This window comes from Copadichromis virginalis, linkage group LG9, assembly GCF_057382275.1.
Source record: "Copadichromis virginalis isolate Kocher_CV1m ecotype Utaka linkage group LG9, C_Virginalis_male_GT1.1, whole genome shotgun sequence".
NCBI classification, from domain to species: Eukaryota; Metazoa; Chordata; class Actinopteri; order Cichliformes; family Cichlidae; genus Copadichromis; species Copadichromis virginalis.
The window spans coordinates 6,164,133-6,181,701 of record NC_140626.1 but is presented as its reverse complement, the minus strand read 5'-3'; the positions used below and the strand labels follow the sequence as shown (position 1 = coordinate 6,181,701).

The 17,569-nt window shown below is 39.9% G+C and overlaps 2 protein-coding genes across 2 annotated transcripts in view; both read left to right on the top strand.

Moving 5' to 3' along the window:
• Positions 1-6,190, top strand: part of cubn (cubilin (intrinsic factor-cobalamin receptor)) — an 84,835-nt gene extending 78,645 nt beyond the window's left edge. Inside the window, exons 60-67 of the mRNA XM_085467498.1 lie at positions 807-1,006; positions 1,253-1,415; positions 2,271-2,479; positions 3,244-3,388; positions 3,576-3,757; positions 4,184-4,349; positions 4,615-4,850; positions 6,012-6,190. Coding sequence (XP_085323624.1) covers positions 807-1,006; positions 1,253-1,415; positions 2,271-2,479; positions 3,244-3,388; positions 3,576-3,757; positions 4,184-4,349; positions 4,615-4,850; positions 6,012-6,119 — 1,409 coding nt within the window. The 3' untranslated portion in view covers positions 6,120-6,190. The remainder of the gene's footprint in view (positions 1-806; positions 1,007-1,252; positions 1,416-2,270; positions 2,480-3,243; positions 3,389-3,575; positions 3,758-4,183; positions 4,350-4,614; positions 4,851-6,011) is intronic.
• Positions 6,191-10,026: 3,836 nt separating this feature from the next.
• lama1 (laminin, alpha 1) overlaps positions 10,027-17,569 on the top strand; it is a 33,534-nt gene continuing 25,991 nt past the window's right edge. The window contains exons 1-18 of the mRNA XM_085469309.1: positions 10,027-10,081; positions 12,022-12,192; positions 12,399-12,511; positions 13,396-13,447; positions 13,555-13,745; positions 13,896-14,075; positions 14,160-14,249; positions 14,393-14,489; positions 14,567-14,745; positions 14,945-15,038; positions 15,172-15,329; positions 15,414-15,554; positions 15,644-15,802; positions 15,887-15,988; positions 16,159-16,373; positions 16,584-16,695; positions 17,167-17,277; positions 17,412-17,539. Of these exons, the coding sequence (XP_085325435.1) occupies positions 10,027-10,081; positions 12,022-12,192; positions 12,399-12,511; positions 13,396-13,447; positions 13,555-13,745; positions 13,896-14,075; positions 14,160-14,249; positions 14,393-14,489; positions 14,567-14,745; positions 14,945-15,038; positions 15,172-15,329; positions 15,414-15,554; positions 15,644-15,802; positions 15,887-15,988; positions 16,159-16,373; positions 16,584-16,695; positions 17,167-17,277; positions 17,412-17,539 (2,348 nt within the window). The remainder of the gene's footprint in view (positions 10,082-12,021; positions 12,193-12,398; positions 12,512-13,395; positions 13,448-13,554; positions 13,746-13,895; positions 14,076-14,159; positions 14,250-14,392; positions 14,490-14,566; positions 14,746-14,944; positions 15,039-15,171; positions 15,330-15,413; positions 15,555-15,643; positions 15,803-15,886; positions 15,989-16,158; positions 16,374-16,583; positions 16,696-17,166; positions 17,278-17,411; positions 17,540-17,569) is intronic.

Below are 17,569 nucleotides of genomic sequence, written 5' to 3'. Positions count from 1 at the left end.
AAAACAAATCTGAGGCTGCAGTGGATTTTCCACAGCTGAAAGCAGGGAAAAGGGAAGCCTAGTCTCAGTTTTCCTAAGGCTTTAGATCATGGAGCCAAAATGTGACATCAGTTGTATCCATCCATGGACCAAACCCACCTTGGGTCAAAGAATGGTGACAGTCAAATACAATGTAAAGGGGAAGAGGATTTGCTCACTAAGAGCCAGACTTTCACCCACCTCACAACATACCCAGAAACCCACAGATCATCAGCTCAGCTGTTCACCCTGATTGAAATGTGAGGTAACACCTAAATAGCAGTCCAGGCTAGTTTCCAAAGATCCCCTTGAAGTACGTGATCACTGAGTAAATTTGAATGAAAACTGGCTGATAATGTCTCTTCATTCTCATACACTGACAATTTTTGTAAACAACCTTCTCTTAAAGACTGAATATTTGACTTCCGTGCAACTGAGTGAAAAGGGACAGTGAATGTTTAGATTTTATGTGCTTGTAAACTTGAGCATTTTCTTGATTTGCATTGTGTGTTGTTGGTGTTTTTTGTGCTTTCTGGGCATGTGTCCATTCTTTGTAGGAATTGATTTAAGGTACAATTACTGTATGCAGTTTGCTGGTGATGACTAAAACAATAACATTAGTCTGTCTTGAATTCTGACTGGGTACCCAGCAGCAACTGTTACAAGTACTATCTAGGCAGTATTATCTATTTTTACATTACTAGTTTGAACTTTCCAGACATTGGACAAGTTCTATTGTTGCTGTTTTATCCAGAATAAACAAGTGAACATGCTTAAATTACTTGCAGGTCCAGCACAGGGATGTGGTGGATACCTTTCCATGCCCATGGGCATGTTTGGTTCACCAGATCCAAATCTAGATGGTGTCTATGAACCACGGATGAACTGCCTATGGACCATTGAGATGCCTGTCAACAAGGCAGTCAATCTAACCTTTGACTCCTTTGAACTTGAGACTTCCACTACCTGCCGCTATGACTATGTCAGAGTAAGTATACGGAGGGCAGATATTTAATTCATTGAAAATTTTCAAGTTCAAATTTCAACAGTAATATTTTTATACTAAAACCCAGTTTACACTGGCACAGTGTGTTAGTACATCTGGCCACAAGTAGATCAATTGACTCCACTTGTGGCCAGATACACTGACCCTACTACTATGACCAAATGAACTTGCTACTATCTGGTATTTCCGCCAAGCTTGTATTAATATTTGTATCTGTATCTCTCTCAGGTTTATGATGGTGACAACATGAACTTCCCTTTGGTTGGGACATTTTGTGGAACTTCTGTCCCTGCTTCCTTCATATCAAGTGGAAACTTTTTGACTGTTCACTTTGTCACTGATGGCTCGGTGCAGAGGCGAGGCTTCAATGCTACCTACAGAGAAGTACCATGTAAGAAACATTTTGATACTGCATTGCATTCAAAGTCATATTTTCACATGAAGAGACATGAGACAATATTTTACGTACAAAATCCATCTGCCCTCTTTTTTATTTTATCCATCACAATCTTCAATGGATGCGGCTCTCAGGTCCTTACATACATGCAGCTATACATGGATTCGAGGTTACAAAAATGTGATTTGTTACATTTTGTTATGCCACCGACACAGCTGGGTTGAAGACATGAGCGTACGATCGTGTTGGTTTTTAGATTTTCATAAAATATCTGGCAAGCAATGTCAGCTAGACCTTCAGGCCAAAAGACTTCAGCCCAGTTGAACTCACATCGCTGGTCATGAAATGTTTTGATCATTATGTGAAAAAATACATATTTTTTCATCATCTTCAAGTGAAAAACTAATTCTTGGGCAGCAAAACACAACAAATAATATGTTTTTAGTTTTTTGTAACTTTTACTTTTCAAGATGGATTCTAAAATGCTACACATTGTACATTTATTGAAAATGTGTTGGCTTCTGTATTATTTGTTGCTTTGGAAAGACTTCTGTGGCACAGAACACAGCAATTAGAAAGGCAGTAACAATAGCCAGGAAGTTGTTGGGATTTGCATTAGCACTGTGTGTGGAGCAAGGCAATTAACATTGTGAGTGATGTGAGGCATCCACTTGCCTCTTCCTTTAGACTACTACCATCTGCACGGTGCTATTGTCGCTCTTTGTTCACAAAAAAAACCAAACCCCAGACTATATGGTATGTTTTAGAGAATGGCTCTTCTACTGTTACAGAATAAGTCTGGCTATTTTTGGAGAGTTTTTGTTTCTAATTGTGTCTGTCTTTCCTCAGTAATTTGTGGAGGGACACTGAATGCCACCTCTGTTGTCCAGACCGTGACGTCACCCTTTTTCCCTAATGAATATCCTCCTTACACCTCCTGTCGGTGGATCCTGGATGCTCCAGCCCTAGAAACCATCAAAATGTCCATCCAGACCTTCGTCCTCCAGCCTGACCAGAGCTGCTCTGCAAACTATCTAGAGTTGAAAGACTGGCCTATGGTGAGTACAGACAGACCTAGACCAACACGTGCTGTGTCGTTAATACTAAGGTGGTGACTGGACCTCCTAAGCAACTATCACTCTTATCATTTTGTAGAACTTCAAGATGAAGTTACTCCAATTGTTTTTCCCTTTTTAAAATTTGAAATTATTAAATGTCACTTGCATTAGATGAACTCTTGTAAAATTGAATATGCAGTGAAAAGGAGGTGCACTAATAAGAAGGTGGCTCTGACAGCACACATTATCAAAACTATTTCTATTGGTATGCTATGCTATTGCTATGTCTATCATGTAGGACTTGTTGGTGCCACCTGAACAGAATCACAGACCAGGCTGCAAAGCACTGAGTAGTCAGGAAGCCAGTCTGAGAAAAGAGGAATTGTGACCACATTTTATCATCATAGTTTTTGTCTACCAAAAGTCAAACGCAGAGAGGCATCGATCGTGTGGAAATTAATAATTGAAATACTATTTATAAAATTGTTTGTACATCCCTAAACCTCAGTGCAAGTACAGATTGGGATACAGTGTAACAACCCAAAATGACTCAATAGTAACACATTCATAAAACTCTCCCTTTTAAGCTTTTGATGTATTTTGGGAAATGTGTGAACTTTTTGTCATGACATTTATATATTAACCAAAACTAAAAGGTTTCATCAGAGTGTCTTTGATCATGTTCAGTATGAAACCGCCTTACGGTACCAATACGTAGACGTATGGCGTTAGTATCATTCTAATAAGATTCTTGTGTTTTTCAGGGAGACTATGGGCAGTCTCATAAGCTCTGTCCATCAGATGGCCATCTACCAGACTTTTACAGTTATGGCAGAACAATGCATGTGCAGTTCAAATCCGACACCTTTGTGACAGGAAATGGCCTCAGCTTCACTTTTCAAATTGCCAGTAAGGAAGGAGAAATAGACCCAAAATACCCTATTGAAATCATGCCTTTTTATTATTAATAAAATTCAAATGACTTTAAAAAGTGTGCTTGCTTGTCTGCATCATCCATACTTATTGAAGTGGTGAATATTGTAAATTGTATCTGGTTTCTGATAAGTGCTCTAACTATAGTTTCTGTGTTTTTCAGGCTGTAGCCGAACATATGAGCAGGAATATGGCTACCTGAAGAGTCCAGGCTGGCCTGACATATATCCCAACAACATGGATTGCACCATCATCCTAAAGGCACCACAGAACAACTACATCTCTTTCTTTTTTAACAATTTTGATGTGGAAAGCCATAGCAACTGTCAGTTTGACTATTTGGAGGTAAACCAAGCAATGTTAATGCAGAGACATAGACGCTGTGTGTGTGTGTGTGTGTGTGTGTGTGTGTGTGTGTGTGTGTGTGTGTGTGTGTGTGTGTGTGTGTGTGTGTGTATGCTTGCATGTGCCATTTAGAATAGAATAGAACAGAATAGAATAGAAAAGAATGCCTTTATTGTCACTATCAGATGTACAATGAGATACAGAGCATCTCCTACTCAGTGCAAGAGGAGAAGGAGAAGAAAGGGGGTGTGAGGTGCACAGTTTCTATTCTATTCTATTCTATTCTATTCTATTCTATTCTATTCTAACATGCTGTTCATTCCTTCATATATTATAGAAGTGTCAGATTCAGTGTAAATGGCGGTTGGATACCGTATTCTGTGTGTGATATGTTTTATCCTCGTTTCCATGATTTTCACCTCTCAGATCCGTAACGGCAGTACAGCAGACTCACCACTGATTGGCAAGTTCTGTGGAAGCACTCTGCCAAGCCCTGTCTTCCCACAATCCAACCAACTCTACCTGCGCTTCAAAAGTGACTTTTCGCATTCTCGTGATGGCTTTGATGCCACATGGACATCCTCCCCTCAAGGTCTGAACTGAACTGAATAAAATATCATTTTTAACCAGTTCCTATTTTTTTCTTGTTGGCATGACCAACTAAACAGGATTTTTTACTATTACTTTTACTCTTTTATACATTTGACATCCCTCCTTTAAGCTTTTAAGTCAACATGTATTTAGAATTTTAAATCCTGCTCTATTTAGGAACTATAAGATATTTTTAGTAGTAGCAGTTTTTGTAATGAAGGAATGCAGATTGTTCACTCTGTTCATCCTGTCTTTTTTTTAACTAGGTTGTGGTGGCACTCTATTTGGAGACCAAGGCTCATTCGCAAGTCCAAACTACCCTGGAACCTATCCCAATAACACCCATTGTGAATGGAGCATCATGGCACCAAGAGGCCGTGTTGTGACCATTACCTTTAACCAGATCAGTATTGATGATCCTGGAGATTGTCAGAACAACTTCTTGAAGTTGTACGATGGCCCAGATACCTCTTCACAGTTTGTTGGACCTTACTGTGGTGTGGTATGTTAAAGAGCATTATTGTAATCTTGACATAATACGGTTTTTATACATTTTACTGCATTGCATATGTCAGAAAGATTTTACGGACTTAGCGTTCCAGATTAGGTACGAGTGATCAAAAGCTCAGTAGAAAGAGACAAGTCAAACCCGTCCTATTCAAACCTCTGACATCTAGTGTCCGGTGTTGTCTTTGTTATGGACCTGTGTGGTATAATAATGCTATTATTTAAAGAGCATTATAAGGGCTTCACAAAATAGGTTAGGTGAGTCTGGTCAGGGTATTAACAATGTAGAAATAAACTATTAAGCATATATTTTTCAATGGTAATGTAGTTTTACTACATCTGTAACAGAAAAAGCTATAAATTGATTACTTGGGGTAAAGAAGTCCTCATAACTGAACACTCCACTTACTGGGTCCATCATGTGGTTGTATCATTCTGTCATGAAATGCAGAGAGATAGGACCCAGACTGAGACTTGTAGTTGACACAAGACAAGTCTTTATTATGGCTAATATCGTCCAGATCACAAACTTATCAAAATTCCAAAAAACAGCAAGCACCAGGATAACAGTGTCAAACAAATAAGATACATATTTTCAAAACACTGTGTCTCTGCGACTTTCAAACCCCAAAACATGTTGCACCAAAGTAACACGTTTTGAAAGTCCATCTTTCACCAACTGAAAAAAAATGCTGTGATTGCAGCCGTTCCCTCTTTAACTCTGACAGTTTGAATATTAACAATCACAAAACTGAGCTAATGTCTCATATTTAGGTGGTTTTGCTAGTTACAGTCATTGTGCAGGTGTACTGTTTATAAAATTACAATAACAAAAAGTTCAGATTGAGTGTGCAGTATAAGGTAACTAGTGTACTTATTTACCTATTCACTTTGCAATAGATTATGGTGTCATGCAAAAATAATATATAATTAGAATTTTTTCTTCAGTATTTAGAATTGTATTGTGTTCATTTCCATATAGATATAATGTTTTCTTTGAATTCTTTGTCAGAATAAAGCACAGACATTGTACTTTGGTAACTATGATTGGTAATGTGTTTTTTTTTTCCTGTTTCTTAGCTATTTAGAGTGAGTCACTGTTGATAGTTTCAGTATAAAAATGTAAGTTTCTCCTATTTCTGTGTTGTTTGTTCAGGAAACCAACATTGCTCCATTCACAGCCACTGCCCACCAAGTCTATGTTGTTTTCCAAGGCCAGTACTCCACCCTACCTTCAGGATTCAGACTCACCTGGACCAGCTGAGAGGATGCTCTCTTTCTTCATCTCTGTCTCTCTCCCTCACACACACACCATTACTAAAGCTATGTCATAATGCCGTGTTATAATAAATATATAATTCAAGAAATGCAACAGTGTGCTCAGTCATTTTTATATCAGGTGCTGCTTGTAAAGCAGAATGCTGCTGCATCAACCTCACTCACCTGCTGATGAGTTAGATGTCACAAACCACACTTATTTTTTGACATGGTGACAAATAAAGGTGTCAATCAAATCAACATGCTTTAAACATTAATAATGACAGCTTTGCGTATTATATTTGTTTTATTGGTTCTCATATTTTAGCAGTGATAAAGATGTTTGTCTAGATGTTTATTGGAAAACTTAAGACAGGCCTGTGCATGTGCCCCTTTGAGAAGAGGGATCTTGCAAGCACGTCAACATTTCAGTCCATAATGGCACAGTTTTGGGCTGATCTCATGATCATCATTACCCTGTGAAGCAAGGTCTTGCACAGATCTCCAGACAAATTGTCATGGTTTGCTGTGTGGCCGGCAGGATGTAGGACCCAAAAGCAAGACTCATGGAAGGCAGCTTTATTTTGACTGTAAATGGTTCTTCCTACAGAAAACAAAACCTGAAAGCGAGGAGCTAGTAATTCGAACTAAATACTGAGGGCTAAAATACACAGCATAACAAGAGGATGGGGAAACACAGCTGGGACTAAAACTCAAAACACTGAACACAGGACAGGGACTATCAAAGTAAAACAGGAAACACATGGCAGGCACAGAGGAACGGAGCACAGGGACAGGAGTGACATGAGACATAACTGACTGGGGAACAAGAAAATAAACATGAAGGCAGAACTAAACCTACACTAAACATGAGGGGCACAGGAACACGACCCAAGAACTAGAATTCAAGGAATACTAGAAAACTTAGGGAGCTAAAAGTAACAGTGATGAACCATGATGAAATCAACACTTGGTCACCAACGCAGGGCCGTGACACAAATGGTCATTCTACATTTCTTTTATTTCTGAATAATCGTACTAACAGTGGTCATTTTCTCACCAAGCTTCTTGTTGAATGTCTGGTAGCTTTTACAGCTTTGTGCAGGTCCCCAGTCTTGTCGCTCATGACCAGAAGAGGTTGGAATGGAACAAATTGTTTCTATGGATAGATGCTTTCTACACATAACGAGTTGAGATCAGGAGTGTCTGCAACTGATTGATTGACTGACTGATTATAATGTAAGTGCCTGATGGGCACACAACCAATCTGTTGGAGCCAGAATTCTGGCTGGACTGCAGGGGATCGAATAGTTATACTTAATGACACGCAAATTGATTTATAACTTTTATGTAATGTGTGTCGTCTCTCTCCATTAAAATGAAACTACCACAAAACTAGAGGCTTTTGTTTTGTTTTTGTAAGTGACCAAACTTAAAAATTCAGCATGGGATCAAATAATTAGCAAACTGTATGTTTAGCAAGATGAAGTAGTTTGTTGCTAGTTTTAGTAAAGGAACAATGGTACTATTACTAGGCCCTTTTTTTCTTAGGTCAGGAAGGAGCACAGAAGGGTAAAGTTGTTCATGCAACGAGCATACAAGATGCAGCACAAAAACCGTGAAACTGTCAGTTTGCTTTAAAGTGGTCAATTTTGTTTTGTTAGGCAGTGGAAGAACTGGATTAGTTTTTTCTTTTTTAGTTACAAGGTTAAAATATGTCAAGAAGGCAGGTTAACATTAATCCTATAATACATAGTTTTAACGGCATCCACTTCACTGTTATATAAAAACTAATGTAAATCAATGCATAGCTTTACTACTAGCTCTGTCTTTTTATTCACAAATTTTAATTGCCTTCTAGCACTTTCCAAAGTCTACACGAATCACGTTATAATCTGCCCCATGCTGAGCCACGACTGATGCAACACTCACTACCTAAGGGCAGTGTCATGACTCAGACGAGAGCAGACATCCAGACATCTGAGCTATCACAGACTCATCATTTTAGAGTTAATCATATGTTACACAGCTCTGTTAAAGCTCATTCAAAGATTGATAAACAGGAAAACACCTCAAAAATCATACTACTGTGAAAAACCTTTTTACATATATTTACATCATATACTAAAGATAAAGTGAAATGTTTCACTTTGAAATTGTTTTTAATGAATTAATTTACATTTTAATGATAATGGGTTATAGTTCGTGAAAATCAGAACTGCTGCATCTCAAGTTATTTCCCAAACTTCATAGACTTGGGGTTATGGTTGGGCCTCTTGTCGGCAGTCCCATTTCAGTGGTCCTAACACATTCATCAGCAGAGTCAAAGGCCAGCAAAATTTTATACAAATAAACCATAAAAAAAACTAAGCTTGACAGGTTGTGAACTGTTGTGAAAGATAAATATCTACTATTATTATATATTACCTAAGTATTATCGGCAGGCACCAAAAAAGTAATAACCAGATGATGGTTGTGTGTGAAACAGAAATTGTAGAGGAAATATAAATAGTAAAAACACAAATGGTATAAATGGGAAATATATGTGTGTTTTGCTCACCTGTAACATTCTCAGAATTACAGAAGTGAAAAGCAATTAAACTGGTGAAACAAAAGCCTGAATGATATAGTTGTACCCCCTGATAGATGGTACAGTCTGCCTGTCTAGCAATGAAGACAATGCTTTAGAGCTTCTGCAACGAAGGGGGGCAGTTAAAGGAACAGGCTGCTGTTTTAATGCAATTTAACCTTTTCCTCCTTTCAGTTTAAACTAGGAAACGTAAAACTCATTCTTCTCCTCTGCTCTTTACACTGTAATAATTCTTCTCATGTTTTACTTTTAATCCAGAGCTCTTGGACCTACAGATTCAGTGGCAGTCACTGATAGGTGTAAATGACCTGAGGGCTGAAGCAGCTTTTTGTCTTATCTTGGTAACTTCAGGGTTAACCCGGGGTTCACGTCTTATTAGGGTATAATTTATGCTGCAAACCTTATCTGCTTCAGAGCGGGTTAGACTAAAGATCAGCAGGTTTGAAATCACTGTCTACTGACCAATCAGTTCCCTAGAATATAGCGGCAGCATTCCTTGGACCTCTGTGTCCAGAGGGCCTAAAGTTTTCCAGTAGCATCATCGTTGCATTTCCCGGATGATCAGTGACAGATAGGAATTCTTAGAAACAACTTTATCATCAAACTTTTTATTTTATTGTTGTATCAACTTTAATATGCTTCAAACTATTAAACACCACCAAGGCTGCACCTGAGAAAAAAATTGTCTTTTAATTTATTAAAACATTCTCATTTATAGTCTGTCAGATTCTCTGTGTCTTAATGGTAGGGCTATGACTTTGTTAAGTGTGTTAACTTATATAGTTGGCCAATGTGCTATTATTGTAGCTGCCCTTTTACAGTCTCATGACCTAAGTGCACATTGATACTAAACTGCATGATTTTCATCTCACATCAGTGATTTTTTGAAGAAGCTTTGTTGCTTTGATTCTGTTTAATTTATGGAACGGAAATGAAATCCTGCAGGACCCAGTAAACAACAACATCTTGTAAACAACTGCCAAAATTAAATACAAAATAAATGAAGCAAAGAGTGTTTACAGTTTCTCCTTTATTGTTTACATTAATGCTTAAAAAAGTGTACAAAAAAAAGGCCCTTACCACCCTCCCCCAAAGATCAAATGGTACATCCCCCCCACCCCATACAAGCCCTTTTGGGCTGAATGAATGAGAAAGGGGTTAGGGGGAGGGGTAGTGTGAGTTGGAGTCACTGTGGTGTTCAGGCACTCTGCAGCAAGCATTCCTATGAGCCACATTGATTCTACCAGTTAATTCTAGTTCTGCTGCATGGAGCAAACACTCGCGAAATAACAGCGACACTCAGATTTGACTCAAGGGTGTGAGGATGAAAGTGCTGCTGCTTTTGTTGTTGATGGGGCAAGCCACCGCTCAGCACAGAGGTGAGACACCTTTTTAAAAAGTTTGCTGAGTTCTAACAGCTGCTTTGAATTCTTATTCTCAAGTAACTTCACAGATTCAAAAAATCTCAGAGAGGAACACTGAAAAAGTTTTTATTTTCAGGGTTACACATCTGTTTAAGCACTGTTGAACCCATCGCAGCTCTGCAGCCTGATCAGTGGGATTAGAGCTGGCTCTAATGTCGATGATTTAAGCAGAATGTACTTTTATTCTTGTTTCCCAAAGTAGTTTGACTGTAGTATTCTGCTATAGTTTAAAGTATGTTTCCCTTTCAGCTGTGTGTGTGTTACTGTTATAACAAATCACATGTGCATCTTTGAGTCCTTGAGTCTTCATCGCTGTGGGTATTTTGAATAGTGTAATGTAGTGAACATGCTACTGTTATCTTTGTTTTGTCTTCGGTCAGGGTCAGTTTGTTCTGATTTAAGGAACATTTATGCACCCTGACCTCTTTCTGTAAAAGTTTCAGTCAGCAGACTCGAGACAAATAACTTTGGGATTAAGCTCCACTTTTCCATCAGAGGTCAAATATCTGGAAATCTGATCTGGATTAAAGCTTGAGCACCTGTGATGTTATCTTTATCATCATATTCATCACCCCGAATCTGTTCAGGCATGCACTTTTACTTCTCTTCTCACTGGCTCATGAATGAATCAGTGGAACAGTGTGTGTGTGTGTGTGTGTGTGTGTGTGTGTGTGTGTGTGTGTGTGTGTGTGTGTGTGTGTGTCTGACAAAAGACAAGGAGAGGGAGAGAGATCAAGAATTAGTGTTTACAGTCACACTCTTCTCTCCTTCATCGCTCCCCAGAGATCACCACCCCCAAACACACACAACACAACACATATAGACAAATCTCTACAACCTAAATACCTCTTTGTGTGTGTGTGTGTGTGTGTGTGTGTGTGTGTGTGTGTGTGTGTTGGGGGAAGGGTGACAGGTCATCCTGAACCTAAAATGGCTGACTTAACACATCCCAACACACAAACAGTCAGATGTAATGTTTTGTATGTAAAATATATAAACTAAGTACAGAGCAACATTGCATTATAGCATAATAATAGTGACAAAGCATCACACACAGTGGACTCGTATAGATTGCATATTTTATTAACCCCTCCACTGTTGTTCGATTCTCTCTCGCCTTAAATAATTTGCTCCAATCAGACTTTGGTTCCACGTATTTGAACCCTGAGGATATAACATCTGTATTCCTCGCTACCTATGTGAACATTCTCAATTAAAAAAATGCTTATATATATATATATGTATATATATATATATATATATGTGTGTGTGTGTATATACTAAAAGATATTGAAGAATGAGTCACTCAGAAAAGAAACAGATCAACCTTTGACCTCTGACCCAGATTGATTTTCAAAAAACAAACACATGTTGGTTCATGTGTTTGTTTTGTTCAATACTAAAAACCTATGCACACTGTTTCAGAGTCCCATGGTTCTTAAATTCAGATTTTTAACCAACACAGTGAGAATCTCAGTGGGAAACTGCAGCTGAGTCAATAGACTGTGTGTGTCTGTGTGATTGGTGAGGTGGTAGGCTGTGGGGGTAGATGGGTTTCAGTAGTGTCTGAGAGACTTTACTTGTTTATGGCTCTAATATATTTAGGCTTTGAGGCCTGGAGATGTAATCACTGAGTATCCATTGAGACTGCTCACCTAAAGATGCAAATATTCTGCTCTTATGTGAGGAGGTTTCAAAATAAAGGTTATAGAGTAAACATTCAGAATTGTCTTTTTATTACAAAAACAAGTCAGATCTCACAAGAGTAACACCGAGGTTTTAGACAGTGACTCATCTGAGAGCATACCTGTAAAAAGACCTGAACTAATCTATTCATTCACTCATCAGATCACTAATGTCTCCCCTTATATCATTCTAATGTAACTGTACTACAGGTCTGTTTCCTGCCATATTGAATCTGGCCAGTAATGCAGTAATCAGCAGTAATGCAACATGTGGAGACCCAGAACCTGAAGTCTACTGCAAGCTGGTGGAGCACGTTCCAGGACGGAGGATAAAGAACCCACACTGTCTCAAATGTGATGCCAACTCCGTTCTGTCCAGAGGTACGAGACAAGACTCCAGATTCTTCTTTACATCAAAGATCCAGTTTGCTTTAATCCAGAACCAGAATCACACAGATCACTTCAAATTATCCAAATGAATTCACATTTTACCTTCAAATTAAACATTTTGCAGCATCAGTAAAGTACCATTTGCACTTAGCTATGAAATTCCAGTGCACTACTACAGTAGTCATCTCTGTGTGCAGAACGTCATCCAATCACAAATGCTATTGATGGAACCAATCGGTGGTGGCAAAGTCCAAGTATCAAGAATGGACAACAGTTTCACTGGATTACCATCACACTGGATTTGAAACAGGTAACACAAACACAAGTAAGACCCACACAGACTAAAACATAAAGAATGATCACAGATAAAAATGCAACCATTAGAGGAAAAATTTCAAGTACAGCAACTCTAATATCTACTGATATTTACTTAGACTCCTTCTGTCCAATCAATCTTTCCGAGTTAACTTCAATAATGTATTCTTCTAAACAATCAGTGTGCCGTTGAGACCCCATTAATTAATACCTCAGTTTTAAATATGATTAATATTATTATTAACGAGCTCCATACAAAGGGGTGTCAGTAATTAAAGCATTACTTAAAAAGCTATCGCTTAATTCACCAACTATAGACCAGTTTATGACCTTTCTTTACTCAAACAGTTGACTCGTCATCATCAGTGTAAGCCATGCACACTTGACATGTTCCTTCAGGATTTTCTGGTAGAAAGCAAAATGTGTTCTTCCATCAATTAGGGCGAGTCGTACAGATGTTGGAGGGAGGGAGCTTTGGATAGCTTTATATGGCTTTAACAGCTGCATTTTGTATTTACTTTATGGCATCATCTTCTCTTTCCCTTTACTCCTAACTGGTTGTGGCTGTTGGCTGCCCCTCCCTGAGCCTGGTTCTTCCTGTGAACAGGGAGTTTTTCCTTCCTACTGTCACCAAGTGCATGCTTATAGGGGTTTTTCTTTCTTTCTAATATTCACCTTGTAAAATAAAGCACCTAAAGGCAACTGTTGATGTCAAATGGTGCTTTATGAATAAAATGTGAAAAATGAAAGTTTTGTTTTTCTTTTCATGACCAGAGGGGACAATAAAAGCACAGAGGAACACATTAACCAGAACAGTGCCAGTATCCTCTGTTCTTTACTCAAAGTCTTTGAGTAACTTTGAACTTTTGTGCTGTCCAGGTTTTTCAGATCGCGTACATCATTATCAAGGCTGCTAATTCTCCTCGAGCAGGTGAGACTGGCCCATGTACTGCCTGTTTATCTGCCTTTGACACAATCACAGAGTAAATATTTAAGACATCGTTCCATGTTTGCTATTCTGATCTGTCTGTTTCTCAGGTAATTGGATCCTTGAGCGGTCTCTGGATGGAGTTTCCTTTGAGCCCTGGCAATTTTATGCCATCAGTGACTCTGAGTGTTTATATCGCTACAACATCACACCACGACTGGGACCACCAACCTATAAGAGTGATACAGAGGTCATCTGTACATCTTATTATTCCAGATTAAACCCACTAGAGCATGGAGAGGTGAGGCTTGCACTTGCTATGCTCATGTTATCTGTCTCAAATCAAATCACTTTTTTATTGTCACATCACATGTGCAGGTCTCCCTTTCTGTTTAGCGTCTGTCCATCTTTGACCTTACTTCTTTTCCTTGTGCCTCTTTCTGTCTCTCAGATCCATACCTCCCTAATTAATGGCCGACCTGGAGCCGATGATTTAACCTCAGATCTGCTGAATTTTACGTCGGCGCGTTACATCAGACTGAGACTTCAGCGAATCCGAACACTGAATGCCGACCTGATGACCCTGAGTGCTCGCGATCCTCGAGATATTGACCCTATTGTCACTCGGAGGGTGAGATAAGCTGCAAAAAGTTGATCTTTGACCAATAAACTGACTTGTACTTTCTGATACCTTTTGTGTTACCGTGTTTCTCAGTATTATTATTCCATCAAAGACATCTCTGTGGGTGGGATGTGTATCTGCTATGGACATGCTCAGAGCTGCCCACTTGACCCTGTTAGCAAGGTAACGGCAAACGCCCGAGCATCTGTATATTGGAACATATGTAAAGTGTTTCACCAGGTGAAATATATATATGTGTGTGTGTGTGTGTGTGTGTGTGTGTGTGTGTGTGTGTGTGAGTACAGAAGCTTCATTGTGTATGTGAGCACAATACTTGTGGAGAAAGCTGTAACGAATGCTGCCCAGGTTACCATCAGCAGCCATGGCAACCAGGGACCATCTCCGATGGAAACACGTGTGAAAGTAAGAAACACCCTTAAACACACTGAGTACCATTTCTTTGTGTGCTATTTGTTAACCTGTCTCTGTTTGTCTCTCAGAATGTAACTGTCACAATAAAGCAGACGACTGTTACTACAATCAAACCATCTCTGAACTCTCTTTGAGTTTAAACACTCACGGTGTTCGTCAGGGAGGTGGAGTTTGTTTTAACTGTCAGCAAAACACAGCTGGCATCAACTGTGAGACCTGCAAAGATGGATACTTCAGACCTGCTGAGGTACTGACACAATATTACAAACTGGCTAAGGTTATTGACATAATGCAGCAATTTATACCACAGAGTTGCTAAAGTATTGACACAAGTAAAACTATATCTGGAGATCCTGACTCAGAATGTCTCTCTGCATGATCTGTATGTGTGTGTGTGTGTGTGTGTGTGTGTGTGTGTGTGTGTGTGTGTGTGTGTGTGTGTGTAGGTTTCTCCATATTCTGACTTTCCATGTGTTGAATGTAAATGTGATCTGAGAGGCTCAAAGTCTTCAGTCTGCGCCAGAGACAACACACAGCCAGGTTAGTATATTTTTATTATTAGTAGTAGCGGTAGTATTGTTGTTCTGCAGCAGTTTTTTGCAGTATAACTATATTTCTTGGATGTGTGTGTGTGTGTGTGTGTGTGTGTGTGTGTGTGTGTGTGTACGTTTAGGTTTGCTTGCAGGTCAGTGCATGTGTAAGGAGGGGTTTGCAGGTCAACAGTGTGACCGTTGTGCGTTTGGATACAGAGATTTTCCTCAGTGTTTTCGCTGTGAGTGTAGCCTGTCAGGCAGCATCAACACTGACCCATGCAGCCCCTGCATCTGCAAGGTAAACACCACCTGCTCTTCAATATCTGACCTGCTTTCTGGTGTTTCACCTGGTCCCTAACCTTACCTGTTCTCTCATCCTCAGGAGAATGTGATGGGAGCTCACTGTGATCTGTGCAAGCCAGGTTTTTTTAACCTCCAGGAGAGCAATCCTCTCGGATGTACCAGCTGCTTCTGCTTTGGTGTGTCTGATGTCTGCGAGAGCTCTGGCTTGTCCATAGGGCAGGTAAAAAATACCTGTGTTCAGGTAACAGCACCATATTGCATGCCTACATCATGAAGAACCTCTAATTATGTTGGGGTTGTTTTTTTCAGGTGGTTACTGCAGAAGCTTTGCTCTTCCCCTCTGAAACAATCACCACCACCCCTGTACTTCACAGCAATGAGATACCCATTCATAGCAACATTTCCTCTGGTGCCACCCACCAACAAATGCTGTGGTGGGCGGCACCCCAAAGTTTCCTTGGTAACAAGGTAAGCTACCATTTCCATATTTGCTCATTATGCCAAACACATGCCAGTCTCTCCATCTACTTTCTGACTTCTCTCTGTCTGTAGCTGTTGTCTTATGGAGGTTTCCTGAACTACTTTGTGGTTTATGATGCTCCACTTGACTTTGAAAACCCCACCCTGTCCGCCCACTGTGACATCATTATCAAGGTGAGAACAAACATGTGATTAGATCACTATTTTGATTTCTCTAGATTGGTATGTTGTGTTGTTATCAGACACCATCTACATTTTCACAGTGCATGTTTTATATTGAAAATGTAGCAGTGGTCTCTTGAAGGGCTTCAACATCCAGACTGAAGAAACTCTCTCATTCTCAGGGTAATGGTTTGGCTCTTCGTCTTTCACGTCTTCTCCCACTATCCCTCTCTACACTGGCTGAGCAATTGGTTAACGTGCCAATGGTCTGGCAGCAATTTGCGTATGACCAAACAGGCAGGCATGTTACCCGAGATGACCTGCTATTGGTTCTTGCCGATGTGACGTCACTGGTTGTCAGAGTTTACCTGAATACCTCCGCCACCGGAACGATACGGTGAGGAAAAGTAAATGATAACATATGGTCAAATCACTTATCTAAGGCTGAGTTGGAGATTAAAAAGACTCAGATAGCAAGGCTGAGATTCACTTAACCTGAAGCTTGAGTCATACCGAGTCATCTCCCCAGCACAATTCTGCAGGAGGAGCCCAACATCAGTATGAACACTGCTGAAGATGGAATATTGACTGTCTCTGTCTATCACAGCCTCAGCTCCGTCTCTCTGGACATCGGTGACGCTAGCTCGCATTCTGAGGTTCAAGCACTTGCTGTGGAGAGATGTGAATGCCCGTGGGGTTACAGTGGCACTTCCTGTGAGGTAATTTATTTAAGACTGAAACTATTTTTCATAATTTTGGATGCTATTGAAATGCAGACTTTCAACATTCAAGGGACAGAATTAAAAAAAATAAAAATAGTATCTTACCACAGAGGAGTTTGCACTATTTTAGACTCAGCCCCTTAAATGAAATTCTCAATTCAAGGACAGGTGAGGGCTATGTTTTTATTGTTTGCTAATCAGTTAAGCCCAGAATAAGTTTGAAGTGCAGCAGCTGGGTAGTGTAGTGGTAAGACTACAGTTCCCACCGGCATCCAATAAGGGTCGTGGCTAGACCCCCCATGCTAAAACCAAGCCCTGGAATGGCGCGGCTACGTCTGCAGCCTATGCGCAGCTGGGACACAAGCATTTCATTACATGTTGTACTGTGTATGTGACAAAGTGAAATTGGAGTGCATCCTTAGTAATATCAGTTCAATACCTAATTGTTTGTGCGTTTTTGTGTTTTAGTCGTGCCTACCAGGTTTCTACAGAGTGGGTGGAATCTTGTTTGGAGGAAATTGTATGCAGTGTGAATGCCATGATCATGCCGCTGAGTGTGACATCAATGGAGTTTGTGTGGTGAGTCACGTCACAATCAGAACAATCAGAAACAGTTTTCTCACCTGCTGTTCTGACACATGGTTCATTCCCTGTCCACTGTGTGGTCATCTCTCTCTGACCTTTTACTGATTCGTCCGTCTAACTTTTCTCAGGGCTGTACCCACAACACCACGGGCCCTCATTGTGATCAGTGTCTTCTGGGTTTCTATGGTGATGCCACAGAGGGAACAACAGATGACTGCCAGTTGTGTCCATGCCCTCTAACGAAACCATCCAACAGGTTTGTCTTTGTCATTGGACCTCATTCAAA